This window comes from Festucalex cinctus, chromosome 11, assembly GCF_051991245.1.
Source record: "Festucalex cinctus isolate MCC-2025b chromosome 11, RoL_Fcin_1.0, whole genome shotgun sequence".
Taxonomy (NCBI): Eukaryota; Metazoa; Chordata; class Actinopteri; order Syngnathiformes; family Syngnathidae; genus Festucalex; species Festucalex cinctus.
The window spans coordinates 2,655,222-2,672,556 of NC_135421.1; the positions used below are offsets into that span (position 1 = coordinate 2,655,222).

The window sequence follows — 17,335 nt, forward strand, 5'->3', positions numbered from 1 at the left end:
GCCTCAACGGCTAGGTGGCGCTGTATTTATAACTGAATGTTGTCATAGAGATACCTTCAGGCCTTGATTATAAGCATACATGTCAAGTGTGGGATTTTTTTTGGAGCATGTACCGTGGAGTTATTAAGCATATCCTTCATTCACGATATTGCTTTTAATGTCCATAGAGGCTATCAAAAATAAATAAAACTAGAGCTGCGAGCAGCTATAAAGGGCCCTCGCAGCCCGGGCCACGTTGGGGTCCTTGCACGTTGGGGTACTTGCACGTTGGGGTACTGGCACATTGGGGTACTGGCATATTGGAAGCAAAATTTCTTTGAAAATGGCATAATAAACGTTTACATGTAGAATATTTTTTTGCCAGTGTGTGTATCAAGCTCAACGGGTTTTGGTGATTGTTAAGACCTGCAAAAATCAGCGTCCTTTTTTATTTTTAGGCAATGAGTTGCCCTGATTGGTATTTTTTTGTAAAAGTGTATATACACATCATCGCTCGTTGTACTCATTGCACAATGTTACTTTTATTGTCCAAAGGGGCAATCAAAAATGAATAAAACAAAATGGAAACGTACATACGTTTGGATCGGTGTGAAGCTAGTGAACAATTTGAGTGGTGGAAACTAAAAGAATATTCATAAATGACTTAGTTATCACACTTAGAATAAGTGTACATTTTTTGTACAAAATACCGTATGTGGGGTATATATTTTTTTTTTTATATAAGCCTCAAGGGCTAGGTGGCGCTGCATATATAACTGAATGTTGTCATAGAGATAGCTTCAGGCCTTGACGATAAACATACATGTCAAGTTTGGGATTTTTTGGAGCATGTACCGGGGAGTTATTAAGCATATCCTTTTTCAGTGCGAAACACAAATTTTGATGCCCCGCCTTCATCATATAGTATTTCGAAAGGTCAAGATTTTTCCCCCTGTCGTTGGCTCAGGTCTTGACATGGTCCAGGTCAAGTCTTAACTCAGTCAGATGAAACGTGTAGGAGAAGTGGGCAAAAGTCTGCCCCCTGTGAATGTGCAAAAATTGTCAAAAATGGGACATTCAAAAATTCGTAGCTCACTTCCTGTTCATTTTAGCATATGGGTACAAGAGACTTTTTTGTAGGTCTTGGGCTCCCTCATACACCTAAAAATATTCGTCGTTCTTGCTTAAACGTACAACCGGGGCTGCTTCGTTAAAAACTTCTAGGGGGCGCTATTGAGTCATTTTTGTAAAAATAGCACAATCAACAATAAAATATTGCTCATTTTACCAGGCCAGATGTGTGTGCCAAGTTTCATGAGTTTCTGTGCATGTTTAGACCCTCAAAACTGGCGTTGTTTTCTTGGCGAACAGCGCTTAGCCACACCCACAGCAATTCGCGAAAACTCACAAACTTCGTGTTGTGACATCATGAAGGCCGAAACCCTCATCTGAGCAAATATGAGGTAGGTCCAGTTAACGTGTTTGGAGAAAAACGTAGAAGAAAATTCGTAATAAAAAAAATTGCCACTAGGTGGCGCTATCAGTTAGATGAAATATAAGTCAGTAGATGTCTTTAGGGCTGGACTCTCATCAAATGTGTGAAATTTTGAGAAGATAGGATCATCTCGGTCAAGTTAATGCAGCTTTTATTTTCACGAAAAATCTTCAGACTTTGCGTCACCGTAGCGGCCACGCCCTTTGGCGAAAAGTTACAATATTCGGTGTGGGGCATGATCAACATCTTAAGGCTTTTCTGACCAATTTTCAAATGGATCCCTTCAACAAGCTCAGCACAGTAGCTAAAAACGTAAAGTATGACATTTATTGTAACCACTAGGTGGCGCTATATGTATAACTGAATTTTATCATATAGATGTTCTCAGGCCGTGACTATTACGTTGCCTGAGAAGTTTGAGATTTTTTGGAGCTTAAACATGGGAGTTATTAAGCATTTGCTCTTTCTGGACAAATGAAATTTTAAAGGCAATATTTGATGCCCCGCCCCCGTCATATAGTATTTCAAAAAGGCAAGATGTTTTGCCCAGTTGTTCTCTCAGGTCTTGAGATGATAAATGCCAAGTTTGAAGTCAATTGGATGAAAAATGTTTGCAAAGGGGGAAAAAGCATGACCACAGTGAATGTGCCAAAATAGGCCAAAATTGGACATTAAAAAATTCATAGCTCACTTCCTGTACATTTTAGCTACATGGTCCCAATAGACTTTTTTGTGCGTCTCGGGGTGCTACACGTGCCTGCCAATTATTGTTTCTCTAGCTCAAACGTGCCGGGCTTGGTTTTTATTTTTCTACGCTAGGGGGCGCTATCGAGTCGCATTGTTATGACGACTTAATAATATCAAATTTTTCGCCGGACCTGAGGAGTGTGCAAAGTTCGGTGAGTTTTCGTGAATGTTTAGGTACCCAAAATCGCGATCGTTTGCGGAGAATAAAGAAGAATAATAATAATAATAATAATAATAATAATAATAATAATAATAATAATAATAATAATTTTTACAAAAACAATAGGGACCTCGCAGCGGTCGCTGCTCGGGCCCTAATAATAATAATTTTTACAAAAACAATAGGGACCTCGCAGCGGTCGCTGCTCGGGCCCTAATAATAATAATAATAATAATAATAATAATAATAATTTTTACAAAAACAATAGGGACCTCGCAGCGGTCGCTGCTCGGGCCCTAAATATATATATGTTTGGATAAGTCTGATGCCAGTGAACATTTTGAGTGGTGGAAACTAAAAGAATATTCATAAATGACTGAGTTATCACACTTAGAATGAGTTTACATTTTTTGTACAAAATACCGTATGTGGGGTATTTTTTTTTCATGCCTCAAGGGCTAGGTGGCGCTGCATATATAACTGAATGTTGTCATAGAGATAACTTCAGGCCTTGACGATAAACATACATGTCAAGTTTGGGATTTTTTGGAGCATGTACCGGGGAGTTATCAAGCATATCCTTTTTCATTGCGAAACACACATTTTGATGCCCCGCCCTCATCATATAGTAGTTTGAAAAGTCAAGATTTTCCCCCCTGTCCTTGGCACAGGTCTTGACATGGTCCAGGTCAAGTCTTAACTCAGTCGGATGAAACGTGTAGGAGAAGTGGGCAAAAGTCTGCCCCCTGTGAATGTGCAAAAATCGTCAAAAATGGGACATTCAAAAATTCGTAGCTCACTTCCTGTTCATTTTAGCATATGGGTACAAGAGACTTTTTTGTAGGTCTTGGGCTCCCTCATACACCTAAAAATATTCGGCGTTCTTGCTTAAACGTACAACCGGGGCTGCTTCGTTAAAAATTTCTAGGGGGCGCTATTGAGTCATTTTTTTAAAATAGCACAATCAACAATAAAATATTGCTCATTTTACCAGGCCAGATGTGTGTGCCAAGTTTCAGGAGTTTCTGTGCATGTTTAGACCCTCAAAACTGGCGTTGTTTTCTTGGCGAACAGCGCTTAGCCACGCCTACAGCAATTCGCGAAAACTCACAAACTTCGTGTTGTGAAATCATGAAGGCCGAAACCTTCCTCTGAGCAAATATGAGGTAGGTCCAGTTAACGTGTTTGGAGAAAAACGTAGAAGAAAATTCGTAAGAAAAAAAATTGCCACTAGGTGGCGCTGTCAGTTAGATGAAATGTAAGTTAGTAGATGTCTTTAGAGCTGGACTCTCATCAAATGTGTGAAATTTTGAGAAGATAGGATCATCTCGGTCAAGTTAATGCAGCTTTTATTGTCACGAAAAATCTTCAGACTTTGCGTCACCGTAGCGGCCACGCCCTTTGGCGAAAAGTTACAATATTCGGTGTGGGGCATGATCAACATCTTAAGGATTTTCTGACCAACTTTCAACTGGATCCCTTCAACGAGCTCAGCGCAGTAGCTAAAAACGTAAAGTATGACATTTATTGTTACCACTAGGTGGTGCTATATGTATAACTGAATTTTATCATATAGATGTTTTCAGGCCGTGACTATTACGTTGCCTGAGAAGTTTGAGATTTTTTGGAGCTTGAACATGGGAGTTATTAAGCATTTGCTCTTTCTGGACAAATGAAATTTTAAAGACAATATTTGATGCCCCGCCCCCATCATATAGTATTTCGAAAAGGCAAGACTTTTTGCCCAGTTGTTCTCTCAGGTCTTGAGATGATAAATGCCAAGTTTGATATGAATTGGATGAAAAATGTTTGCATAGGGGGAAAAAGCATGACCAGAGTGAATGTGCCAAAATAGGCCAAAATTGGACATTAAAAAATTCATAGCTCACTTCCTGTACATTTTAGCTACATGGTCCCAATAGACTTTTTTTGTGCGTCTCGGGGTGCTACACGTGCCTGCCAATTTTCGTTGCTCTAGCTCAAACGTGCCGGGCTTGGTTTTTATTTTTCTATGCTAGGGGGCGCAATAGAGTCGCGTTGTTATAACGACTTCATAATATCAAATTTTTCGCCGGACCTGAGGAGTGTGCAAAGTTCGGTGAGTTTTCGTGAATATTTAGGTACCCAAAATCGCGATTGTTTGCGGAGAATAAAGAAGAAGAAGAAGAAGAAGAATTTTTACAAAAACAATAGGGACCTCGCAGCGGTCGCTGCTCGGGCCCTAATAATTTTTACAAAAACAATAGGGACCTCGCAGCGGTCGCTGCTCGGGCCCTAATAATTTTTACAAAAACAATAGGGACCTCGCAGCGGTCGCTGCTCGGGCCCTAATAATAATAATTTTTACAAAAACAATAGGGACCTCGCAGCGGTCGCTGCTCGGGCCCTAATAATAGTAATAATAATTTTTACAAAAACAATATGGACCTCGCAGCGATCGCTGCTCGGGCCCTTATAATAATAATTCGAACGAAAAACAATAGGGACCTCGCAGCAGTCGCTGCTCGGGCCCTAAAAAAAACAACCTATAACTTTATGTATATGCTTTCTGTTAAAATGCTTGTATGTTCAATAAAGAAACAGTTACAAAATGGCGAACTTCATGTTTGGTTTAGAATATGACTCAAGCAGAGTTTTTTGTAGCTTGAGGGCTGTCACATATGTCTTCTAATTTTAGCAACTCGGTGAAACGAACAACTGGGAATGCTTCATTAAGAATTTTGAAACGCAAAATTTTATGCCCCGCCCCCGTCATATCGTATGTCGAAAAGTGAAGATTTTTTTTCCCTGATGTTGTCCCAGGGATGGTACAGCCCAAGTTGAAAGTCAATCGGGTTAATTTTACCACCGTGCCGCCCCACACTTATGTCATTTTAATTAATGTATTCATTTTTTATGCCCTCTATGGAGAATAAAAGCAATATTGTCCTATGAGTAAAACAAACAATGATGTGTGTATATACAAACACGTTACAAAATGCCAAAGGGGGGTGGGGAGGGAGTACGCTGATTTTTGAGGGTCTGAACATTGACCATAACTCAATTGAACTTCACACACTTACCACACATGGCAAAAAAAAAAAAAATTCCAGATGTCAAGGTTTTGCCATTTTCAAAGAAATACGGCTTCAAACGTGCCAGTACCCCAATGTTCCAGTGCTCCCATGTGCAAGTACCCCAAAGTGGCCTGGGCTGCGAGGGCCCTTTGTAGCTGCTCGCAGCTCTCGTTCTTCTTCTTCTTCTTATTATTATTATTATTAGGGCCCGAGCAGCGACCGCTGCGAGGTCCCTATTGTTTTTGTAAAAATTATTATTATTATTATTATTATTATTATTATTATTATTATTATTATTATTATTATTATTAGGGCCCGAGCAGCGACCGCTGCGAGGTCCCTCTTGTTTTTGTAAGAATTATTATTATTCTTCTTCTTCTTCTTCTCCGTAAACGATCGCATTTTTGAGGGCCTAAACATTTACGAAAACTCACCAAACTTTGCAGTCTCTTCGGGCCCGGCGAAAAATTTGATATTATGTAGTTGTCATAACAACGCGACTCTATAGCGCCACCTAGCGTAGAAAAATAAAAACCAATCCCGGTCCGTTTGAGCTAGAGCTACGAAAAATGGCAGGCACGTGTAGCACTACGAGACGCACAAAAAAGTCAGTGGAAGCCATTTCCTAAAATGTACAGGAAGTGAGCTATGAATTTTTTAATGTCCAATTTTGGCCTATTTTGGCACATTCACTGTGGTCATGCTTTTTCCCCCTATGCAAACATTTTTCATCCCATTGACTTTAAACTTGGCATTTATCATCTCAAGACTTAAGAGAAAAACTAGGCAAAAAATCTTGCGTTTTCGAAATACTATATGACGGGGGCGGGGCATCAAATATTGCCTTTAAAATTTCATTTGTCCAGAAAGAGCAAATGCTGAATAACTCCCATGTACAAGCTCCAAAAAATCTCAAACTTCTCAGGCAACGTAATAGTCACGGCCTGAAAACACCTATATGAAAAAATTCAGTTATACATATAGCGCCACCTAGTGGTTACAATAAATGTCATACTTTACGTTTTTAGCTACTGTGCTGAGCTCGTTGAAGGGATCCAGTTGAAAATTGGTCAGAAAAGCCTTAAGATGTTGATGATGCCCCACACCGAATATTGTAACTTTTCGCCAAAGGGCGTGGCCGCTACGGTGACGCAAAGTCTGAAGATTTTTCGTGACAATAAAAGCTGCATGAACTTGACCGAGATGATCCTATCTTCTCAAAATTTCACACATTTGATGAGAGTCCAGCCCTAAAGACATCTACGAACTTATATTTCATCTAACTGATAGCGCCACCTAGTGGCAATTTTTTTTCTTACGAATTTTCTTGTACATTTTTCTCCAAACACGTTAACTGGACCAACCTCATATTTGCTCAGATGGGGGTTTCGGCCTTCATGATGTCACAACACGAAGTTTGTGAGTTTTCGCGAATCGCTGTGGGCGTGGCTAAGCACTGTTCACCAAGAAAACAACGCTAGTTTTGATGGTCTAAACATGCGCAGAAACTCATGAAACTTGGCACACACATCTGGCCTGGCAAAATGAGCAATATTTTATCATGTATTGTCCTATTTTTACAAAAATGACTCAATAGCGCCCCCTAGAAATTTTTAACGAAGCAGCCCCGATTGTACGTTTAAGCAAGATCTACGAAAATTTTTAGGTGTATGAGGGAGTCCATGACCTACAAAAAAGTCTCTTGGACCCATGTGCTAAAATGAACAGGAAGTGAGCTATGAATTTTTGAATGTCCCATTTTTGACGATTTTTGCACATTTTCAGGGGGCATACTTTTGCCCACTTCTCCTACACATTTCATCCGACTGACTTTAGACTTGACCTGGACCATGTCAAGACCTGAGCCAACTACAGGCAGAAAAATCTTGACTTTTGGAAATACTATATGATGAGGGCGGGGCATCAAATTTTGTGTTTCGCACTGAAAAAGGATATGCTTAATAACTCCCCGGTACATGCTCCAAAAAATCCCAAACTTGACATGTATGTTTATAGTCAAAGCCTGAAGGTATCTCTATGACAAAATTCAGTTATATATGCAGCGCCACCTAGCCCTTCAGGCGTGAAAAAAAAATACCCCACATACGGTATTTTGTACAAAAAATGTCAACTCATTCTAAGTGTGATAACTCCCATGTTCAAGCTCCAAAAAATCTCAAACTTCTCAGGCAACGTAATAGTCACGGCCTGAAAGCATCTATATGATAAAATTCAGTTATACATATAGCGCCACCTAGTGGTAACAATAAATGTCATACTTTACGTTTTTAGCTACTGTGCCGAGCTCGTTGAAGGGATCCAGTTGAAAATTGGTCAGAAAAGCCTTAAGATGTTGATCATGCCCCACACCGAATATTGTAACTTTTCGCCAAAGGGCGTGGCCGCTACGGTGACGCAAAGTCCGAAAATTTTTCGTGACAATAAAAGCTGCATGAACTTGACCGAGATGATCCTATCTTCTCAAAATTTCACACATTTGATGAGAGTCCAGCCCTAAAGACATCTACGAACTTATATTTCATCTTACTGATAGCGCCACCTAGTGGCAATTTTTTTTCTTACGAATTTTCTTGTACATTTTTCTCCAAACACGTTAACTGGACCAACCTCATATTTGCTCAGATGAGGGTTTCGGCCTTCATGATGTCACAACACGAAGTTTGTGAGTTTTCGCGAATCGCTGTGGGCGTGGCTAAGCACTGTTCGCCAAGAAAACAACGCTAGTTTTGAGGGTCTAAACATGCGCAGAAACTCATGAAACTTGGCACACACATCTGGCCTGGTAAAATGAACAATATTTTATTGTTGATTGTACTATTTTTACAAAAATGACTCAATAGCGCCCCCTAGAAATTTTTAACGAAGCAGCCCCGATTCTACGTTTAAGCAAGATCTACGAAAATTTTTACGTGTATGACGGAGCCAAAGACCTACAAAAAAGTCTCTTGGACCCATATGCTAAAATGAACAGGAAGTGAGGTACGAATTTTTGAATGTCCCATTTTTGACGATTTTTGCACATTTTCAGGGGGCATACTTTTGCCCACTTCTCCTACATGTTTTATCCGACTGACTTATGACTTGACCTGGACCATGCCAAGACCTGAGCCAACAACAGACGGAAAAATCTTGACTTTTGGAAATACTATATGATGAGCGCGGGGCATCAAAATTTGTGTTTCGCACTGAAAAAGGATATGCTTAATAACTCCCCGATACATGCTCCAAAAAATCCCAAACTTGACATGTATGTTTATCGTCAAGGCCTGAAGGTATCTCTATGACAACATTCAGTTATATATGCAGCGCCACCTCGCCCTTGAGGCAAAACAAAAAAATACCCCACATACGGTATTTTGTACAAAAAATGTAAACTCATTCTAAGTGTGATAACTAAGTCATTTATGAATATTCTTTTACTTTCCACCACTCAAAATGTTCACTGGCATTAGACTTATCCAAACATGTACTTTTTTATTTATTTTTGATAGCCTCTAATGGACATTAAAAGCAATATCGTGAATGAAGGATATGCTTAATAACTCCACGGTACATGCTCCAAAAAAATCCCACACTTGACATGTATGTTTAGAGTCAAGGCTTGAAGGTATCCCTATGACAACATTCCATTATATATACAGCGCCACCTAGCCCTAGAGGCATAAAAAAAAATACACCAACTTAACGGTATTTTTACAAAAAAAAAAAAAATCCACATGTCAAGGTTTATCATGCCATTTTCAAAGAAATTCTGCTTCCAATGTGCCTTACCTAAACTTGCCAGTACCCCAACGTGCCAGTACCCCAACGTGCAAGTACCCCAACGTGCAAGTACCCCAACGTGGCCCGGGCTGCGAGGGCCCTTTATAGCTGCTCGCAGCTCTAGTTATTATTATTATTCTTTATTCTCCGCAAACGATCGCGATTTTGGGTACCTAAACATTCACGAAAACTCACCGAACTTTGCACACTCCTCAGGCCCGGCGAAAAATTTGATATTATTAAGTCGTCATAACAATGCAACTCGATAGCGCCCCCTAGCGTAGAAAAATAAAAACCAAGCCCGGCACGTTTGAGCTAGAGCAACAAAAATTGGCAGGCACGTGTAGCACCCCGAGACACACAAAAAAGTCTATTGGGACCATGTAGCTAAAATGTACAGGAAGTGAGCTATGAATTTTTTTATGTCCAATTTTGGCCTATTTTGGCACATTCACTGTGGTCATGCTTTTTCCCCCTTTGCAAACATTTTTCATCCAATTGACTTCAGACTTGGCATTTATCATCTCAAGACCTGAGAGAACAACTGGGCAAAACATCTTGCCTTTTTGAAATACTATATGACGGGGGCGGGGCATCAAATATTGCCTTTAAAATTTCATTTGTCCAGAAAGAGCAAATGCTTAATAACTCCCATGTTCAAGCTCCAAAAAATCTCAAACTTCTCAGGCAACGTAATAGTCACGGCCTGAAAACATCTATATGATAAAATTCAGTTATACATATAGCGCCACCTAGTGGTTACAATAAATGTCATACTTTACGTTTTTAGCTACTGTGCTGAGCTTGTTGAAGGGATCCATTTGAAAATTGGTCAGAAAAGCCTTAAGATGTTGATCATGCCCCACACCGAATATTGTAACTTTTCGCCAAAGGGCGTGGCCGCTACGGTGACGCAAAGTCTGAAGATTTTTCGTGAAAATAAAAGCTGCATTAACTTGACCGAGATGATCCTATCTTCTCAAAATTTCACACATTTGATGAGAGTCCAGCCCTAAAGACATCTACTGACTTATATTTCATCTAACTGATAGCGCCACCTAGTGGCAATTTTTTTTCTTACGAATTTTCTTCTACGTTTTTCTCCAAACACGTTAACTGGACCTACCTCATATTTGCTCAGATGAGGGTTTCGGCCTTCATGATGTCACAACACGAAGTTTGTGAGTTTTCGCGAATTGCTGTGGGTGTGGCTAAGCGCTGTTCGCCAAGAAAATAACGCCAGTTTTGAGGGTCTAAACATGCACAGAAACTCATGAAACTTGGCACACACATCTGGCCTGGTAAAATGAGCAATATTTTATTGTTGATTGTGCTATTTTTACAAAAATGACTCAATAGCGCCCCCTAGAAGTTTTTAACGAAGCAGCCCCGGTTGTACGTTTAAGCAAGAACGACGAATATTTTTAGGTGTATGAGGGAGCCCAAGACCTACAAAAAAGTCTCTTGGACCCATATGCTAAAATGAACAGGAAGTGAGCTACGAATTTTTGAATGTCCCATTTTTGACAATTTTTGCACATTCACAGGGGGCAGACTTTTGCCCACTTCTCCTACACGTTTCATCTGACTGAGTTAAGACTTGACCTGGACCATGTCAAGTCCTGAGCCAACGACAGGGGGAAAAATCTTGACCTTTCGAAATACTATATGATGAAGGCGGGGCATCAAAATTTGTGTTTCGCACTGAAAAAGGATATGCTTAATAACTCCCCGGTACATGCTCCAAAAAATCCCAAACTTGACATGTATGTTTATCGTCAAGGCTTGAAGCTATCTCTATGACAACATTCAGTTATATATGCAGCGCCACCTAGCCCTTGAGGCATAAAAAAAAAATACCCCACATACGGTATTTTGTACAAAAAATTTAAACTCATTCTAAGTGTGATAACTAAGTCATTTATGAATATTCTTTTAGTTTCCACCACTCAAAATGTTCACTGGCATCAGACTTATCCAAACATATATATATTTTTATTTATTTTTGATAGCCTCTGTGGACATTAAAAGCAATATCGTGAATGAAGGATATGCTTAATAACTCCACGGTACATGCTCCAAAAAAAATCCCACACTTGACATGTATGCTTATGATCAAGGCCTGAAGGTATCTCGATGACAACATTCAGTTATAAATACAGCGCCACCTAGCCCTTGAGGCTTATATAAAAAAAAAAACCCACATACGGTATTTTGTACAAAAAATGTACACTCATTCTAAGTGTGATGACTAAGTCATTTCTGAATATTCTTTTAGTTTCCACCACTCAAATTGTTCACTGGCTTCACACCGATCCAAACGTATGTACGTTTCCATTTTGTTTTATTCATTTTTGATTGCCCCTTTGGACAATAAAAGTAACATTGTGCAATGAGTACAACGGGCGATGATGTATATATACACTTTTACAAAAAATATCAATCAGGGCAACTCATTGCCTAAAAATAAAAAAGGACGCTGATTTTTGCAGGTCTTAACAATCACCAAAACCCGTTGAGCTTGACACACATTGGCAAAAAAAATATTCTACATGTAAACGTTTATTATGCCATTTTCAAAGAAATTTTGCTTCCAATATGCCAGTACCCTAACGTGCAAGTACCCCAACGTGCAAGGACTCCAACGTGGCCCGGGCTGCGAGGGCCCTTTATAGCTGCTCGCAGCTCTAGTTATTATTATTCTTCTTCTTTATTCTCCGCAAACGATCCCGATTTTGGGTACCTAAACATTCACGAAAACTCACCGAACTTTGCACACTCCTCAGGCCCGGCGAAAAATTTTATATTATGAAGTCGTCATAACAACGCGACTCTATAGCGCCCCCTAGCGTAGAAAAATAAAAACCAAGCCCGGCACGTTTGAGCTAGAGCAACGAAAATTGGCAGGCACGTGTAGCACCCCGAGACGCACAAAAAAGTCTATTGGGACCATGTAGCTAAAATGTACAGGAAGTGAGCTATGAATTTTTTTATGTCCAATTTTGGCCTATTTTGGCACATTCACTGTGGTCATGCTTTTTCCCCCTTTGCAAACATTTTTCATCCAATTGACTTCAAACTTGGCATTTATCATCTCAAGACCTGAGAGAACAACTGGGCAAAACATCTTGCCTTTTTGAAATACTATATGACGGGGGCGGGGCATCAAATATTGCCTTTAAAATTTCATTTGTCCAGAAAGAGCAAATGCTTAATAACTCCCATGTTCAAGCTCCAAAAAATCTCAAACTTCTCAGGCAACGTAATAGTCACGGCCTGAAAACATCTATATGATAAAATTCAATTATACATATAGCGCCACCTAGTGGTTACAATAAATGTCATACTTTACGTTTTTAGCTACTGTGCTGAGCTTGTTGAAGGGATCCATTTGAAAATTGGTCAGAAAAGCCTTAAGATGTTGATCATGCCCCACACCGAATATTGTAACTTTTCGCCAAAGGGCGTGGCCGCTACGGTGACGCAAAGTCTGAAGATTTTTCGTGAAAATAAAAGCTGCATTAACTTGACCGAGATGATCCTATCTTCTCAAAATTTCACACATTTGATGAGAGTCCAGCCCTAAAGACATCTACTGACTTATATTTCATCTAACTGATAGCGCCACCTAGTGGCAATTTTTTTTCTTACGAATTTTCTTCTACGTTTTTCTCCAAACACGTTAACTGGACCTACCTCATATTTGCTCAGATGAGGGTTTCGGCCTTCATGATGTCACAACACGAAGTTTGTGAGTTTTCGCGAATTGCTGTGGGTGTGGCTAAGCGCTGTTTGCCAAGAAAACAACGCCAGTTTTGAGGGTCTAAACATGCACAGAAACTCATGAAACTTGGCACACACATCTGGCCTGGTAAAATGAGCAATATTTTATTGTTGATTGTGCTATTTTTACAAAAATGACTCAATAGCGCCCCCTAAAAGTTTTTAACGAAGCAGCCCCGGTTGTACGTTTAAGCAAGAATGACGAATATTTTTAGGTGTATGAGGGAGCCCAAGACCTACAAAAAAGTCTCTTGGACCCATATGCTAAAATGAACAGGAAGTGAGCTACGAATTTCTGAATGTCCCATTTTTGACAATTTTTGCACATTCACAGGGGGCAGACTTTTGCCCACTTCTCCTACACGTTTCATCCGACTGAGTTAATACTTGGCCTGGACCATGTCAAGACCTGAGCCAACGACAGGGGGAAAAATTTTGACTTTTCGAAATACTATATGATGAGGGCGGGGCATCAAAATTTGTGTTTCGCAATGTAAAAGGATATGCTTGATAACTCCCCGGTACATGCTCCAAAAAATCCCAAACTTGACATGTATGTTTATCGTCAAGGACTGAAGTTATCTCTATGACAACATTCAGTTATATATGCAGCGCCACCTAGCCCTTGAGGCATGAAAAAAAATACCCCACATACGGTATTTTGTACAAAAAATGTAAACTCATTCTAAGTGTGATAACGAAGTCATTTATGAATATTCTTTTAGTTTCCACCACTCAAAATGTTCACTGGCATCAGACTTATCCAAACATATATATATTTTTATTTATTTTTGATAGCCTCTATGGACATTAAAAGCAATATCGTGAATGAAGGATATGCTTAATAACTCCACGGTACATGCTCCAAAAAAAATCCCACACTTGACATGTATGCTTATAATCAAGGCCTGAAGGTATCTCTATGACAACATTCAGTTATAAATACAGCGCCACCTAGCCCTTGAGGCTTATATAAAAAAAAATAATAATACCCCACATACGGTATTTTGTACAAAAAATGTACACTCATTCTAAGTGTGATAACTAAGTCATTTATGAATATTCTTTTAGTTTCCACCACTCAAATTGTTCACTGGCTTCACACCGATCCAAACGTATGTACGTTTCCATTTTGTTTTATTCATTTTTGATTGCCCCTTTGGACAATAAAAGTAACATTGTGCAATGAGTACAACGAGCGATGATGTATATATACACTTTTACAAAAAAATACCAATCAGGGCAACTCATTGCCTAAAAATAAAAAAGGACGCTGATTTTTGCAGGTCTTAACAATCACCAAAACCCGTTGAACTTGACACACACACTGGCAAAAAAATATTCTACATGTAAACGTTTATTATGCCATTTTCAAAGAAATTTTGCTTCCAATATGCCAGTACCCCAACGTGCAAGTACCCCAACGTGCAAGGACCCCAACGTGGCCCGGGCTGCGAGGGCCCTTTATAGCTGCTCGCAGCTCTAGTTATTATTATTATTACTATTATTAGGGCCAGTGCAGCGACTGCTGCGAGGTCCCTATTGTTCCTGAATTATTCTTCTTCTTTGTTCTTATTCTTCTCCTCAAACAATCACATTTTTGAGACACTAAACGTGAACGAAAACTCACCAAACTGCACACACGTCAGGCCTGGTGAAAAATTCGATATTTTAAAGTGGCACAATGCAAGATTCAGAGTTTTTGCACATTTGCGACCCCTCTGGCGAAACGTGGAATGGACCCAAGCGACGTGCACACAGCCAGGAGCGTGCGCGACTTTTGGGGCACGAGCAAACCTACAAGTTAATCGAACAAACGTAAACACGGAGCACAACGCCTATTTCAAAGGCTTAATAATGTCTATAGAGGTAAAAAAAAAAAACTTATTAATCTTCAAGTTACTTTGTATGTGAAAGTCATTTGAGTGACAAAAGCTTACGTAATTACAACCTTCCAAACGTCAATAGTGCATCCTGTGAATCCGATGACATTGAGGATAACAGTACGTTGCTAATATGCCCAAGTGCGGAGACATTAGTAAGCGACCATGTGGTAGTTTTATTCTGCACTGCTAATCATAAATAGACCCTATCGTATTTTCGTTACGAAGTCTTACCATTTTAGCAAAAAGTCAGCAAGCTGTGGGTCCCATGTCATCCCCAGGATAGCTCTTAGCTCTCTCCACCTGACGAACGCTGCTCCTATATTTATCTGCGTCCTCCCATGACGCTGGTCTGAAAGTTTTTTACTTCTCTTTGTCTTCTGTGGATTCTCCATAAGGGATTGATACGTATCGGGTGCAGGTCTCTTTAAATCCAGTTTGAATTAGCTGTCCTGTCCGTGAAGTTGCGTGAACAATCGCGAGAGCTAACAGGGACAATAGCATGCACTCGCATGACGTCATGCTCAGAGCCACAGTTAAAGTTTCCGGCCCGAACGCTCCAACATTTTTTCCTTTTACAGAAAAATAGGGGCGACAGTCATTGTGCCACAGTCGTGCCTCCTGTCCATTATACAATTCTTAAAACATGTGCAAGTGAAAAATATGGTTATTTTAACACTCAAATCTTGCATCGTGCACCTTTAAAGTCACCATACATGTTAACAGAAAAATGGCTCTGTAGCGACCCCTACATAAGTTTAAGGGATCCCTGTCCCGCTACAATTGTCCTACGGCTTCAAAAATTGGGTGCCACCTGTAGCACATCCAGATGAAAAATAAATAAATACTTTGATAGCTGTACCCTAAAATTAACAGGAAGTGAGGTATGAGTATTTGAATGTCCAATTTTGGCCCATTTTTGCACATTTACAGGGGTCATACCTTTTCCCCCTAGTCCTACATGGTTAACACGTCCGTCTCCCAGTACTGAGGACGCATTATCGAATCCAAGCTCCGGCCTTCCTGGGTGGAGTTTGTGTGTTCTCCCTGTGCCTGTGTGGGTATTCTCCGGATACTCCGGTCTCCTCCCACATTCCAAAGACATGCATGGCAGGTTAATTGGGCGCTCTGAATTGTCCCTTGGTGTGCTTGTGTTTGTGGATGATTGTTCATCTCTGTGTGCCCTGCGATTGGCTGGCAACCAGTTCAGGGTGTACCCCGCCTACTGCCCGAAGACAGCTGGGATAGGCTCCAGCACCCCTGCGACCCTTGTGAGGAGCAAGCGGTTAACAAAATGGATGGATGGATGGATGGATGGATGGATGGACATATGTATGGATAAGTCTGATGCCACTGAACATTTTGAGTGATCAAAGTAAAAAAAAAATTCATAAATGATTTAGTAATCACACAAGTATCCAAATTTTGTACTAAATGCTGTATGTGGGATAAATTTTTATTTCGTCCCAAAGACAACAAAATAACTTCAAATTATTTTTATTTATTAATTCAAAATATTAGGATGTATACATGTGGCACTCCAATGATACAACGTAACGTTGCTTGTGTTCTGCTCTTCTCTATTCCACTCCCAACTAGTCAAATGCGTAATAAAATACTATAAACTGGGAACAAAATAATTCACAACTAGACTTATTTTTTTGAAGGGATAGGTCAAAAATGTGTCACAACCTATCTATCACTCTGTCAGTCGTCTGAGCTTTTTCTATGCATACCTGAGATTTCCTACTGTGTGCCTGTTCATTGAACACACCTTGAGCCTCCCAAAGCTGCAGTTCAGGGAACGGTTACTCAGTAGCAGTGTCGACCTGGAGGCAATTTAGGGTTCAGTGCATGAAGTCAGAGCGGGGATTAGATCTGCTGACCCTTACAGTCAGTGAATGACCGACTGCGCCACAGCCACCGCTCTCGGAAAATTCAGACATATTTAATGCATGAGCGCTCTTAAATTTGGTAAATCTGAAGAGGAGTACAAGCAAGTCAAGTAAACACTTGTTTCCATCTCTTGTGACAGGTATGGGATACGAGAGTTTGTTGTCATATCCCCAGGAGCCAACGTTGAAGCAATCATCAGCGAGTCGAAATGTAATTTGCTTCTAAGCTCCATCTCAGTTTCTCTGGTCAACAGCGGCTGGTGAGACACCATCAACGCTCTTCTTTATAATACTTCTAACAAAAATATGAAGACCAGAAGAGTTAGCATCTATATGTTTGTTTTGGGGGTTTTTTTGTCTGGGGGTGTGCGTGCGTGTGTGTGTGTTTGTGTGTGAGAGAGAGAGACTTACAACTGCTTAATTTGAGCCTTGATATTGTATATAGATATATTATACAGCCCCATTTTGCCGACACTAATGCAATTTTTTCTGTGAGAATTCATTTTAATTTGGGGAATGATTGTGGTGTGCCACAGTATAGTAGCCTACTTTGT

General features: G+C 40.1%; 1 protein-coding gene across 8 annotated transcripts in view; it reads left to right on the top strand.

Annotated features, from left to right (window-relative positions):
- rab3gap1 (RAB3 GTPase activating protein subunit 1) overlaps nt 1-17,335 on the top strand; it is a 506,336-nt gene that overhangs the window by 117,547 nt on the left and 371,454 nt on the right. For all 8 annotated transcript variants that reach the window (XR_013287215.1, XR_013287213.1, XR_013287212.1 and 5 more), the window contains one exon: nt 16,922-17,041. Coding sequence is in view for 3 of the 8 variants with exons in the window: in XM_077536293.1 (XP_077392419.1) it covers nt 16,922-17,041 (120 nt within the window). In the remaining 5 variants the exon portion in view is untranslated. The remainder of the gene's footprint in view (nt 1-16,921; nt 17,042-17,335) is intronic.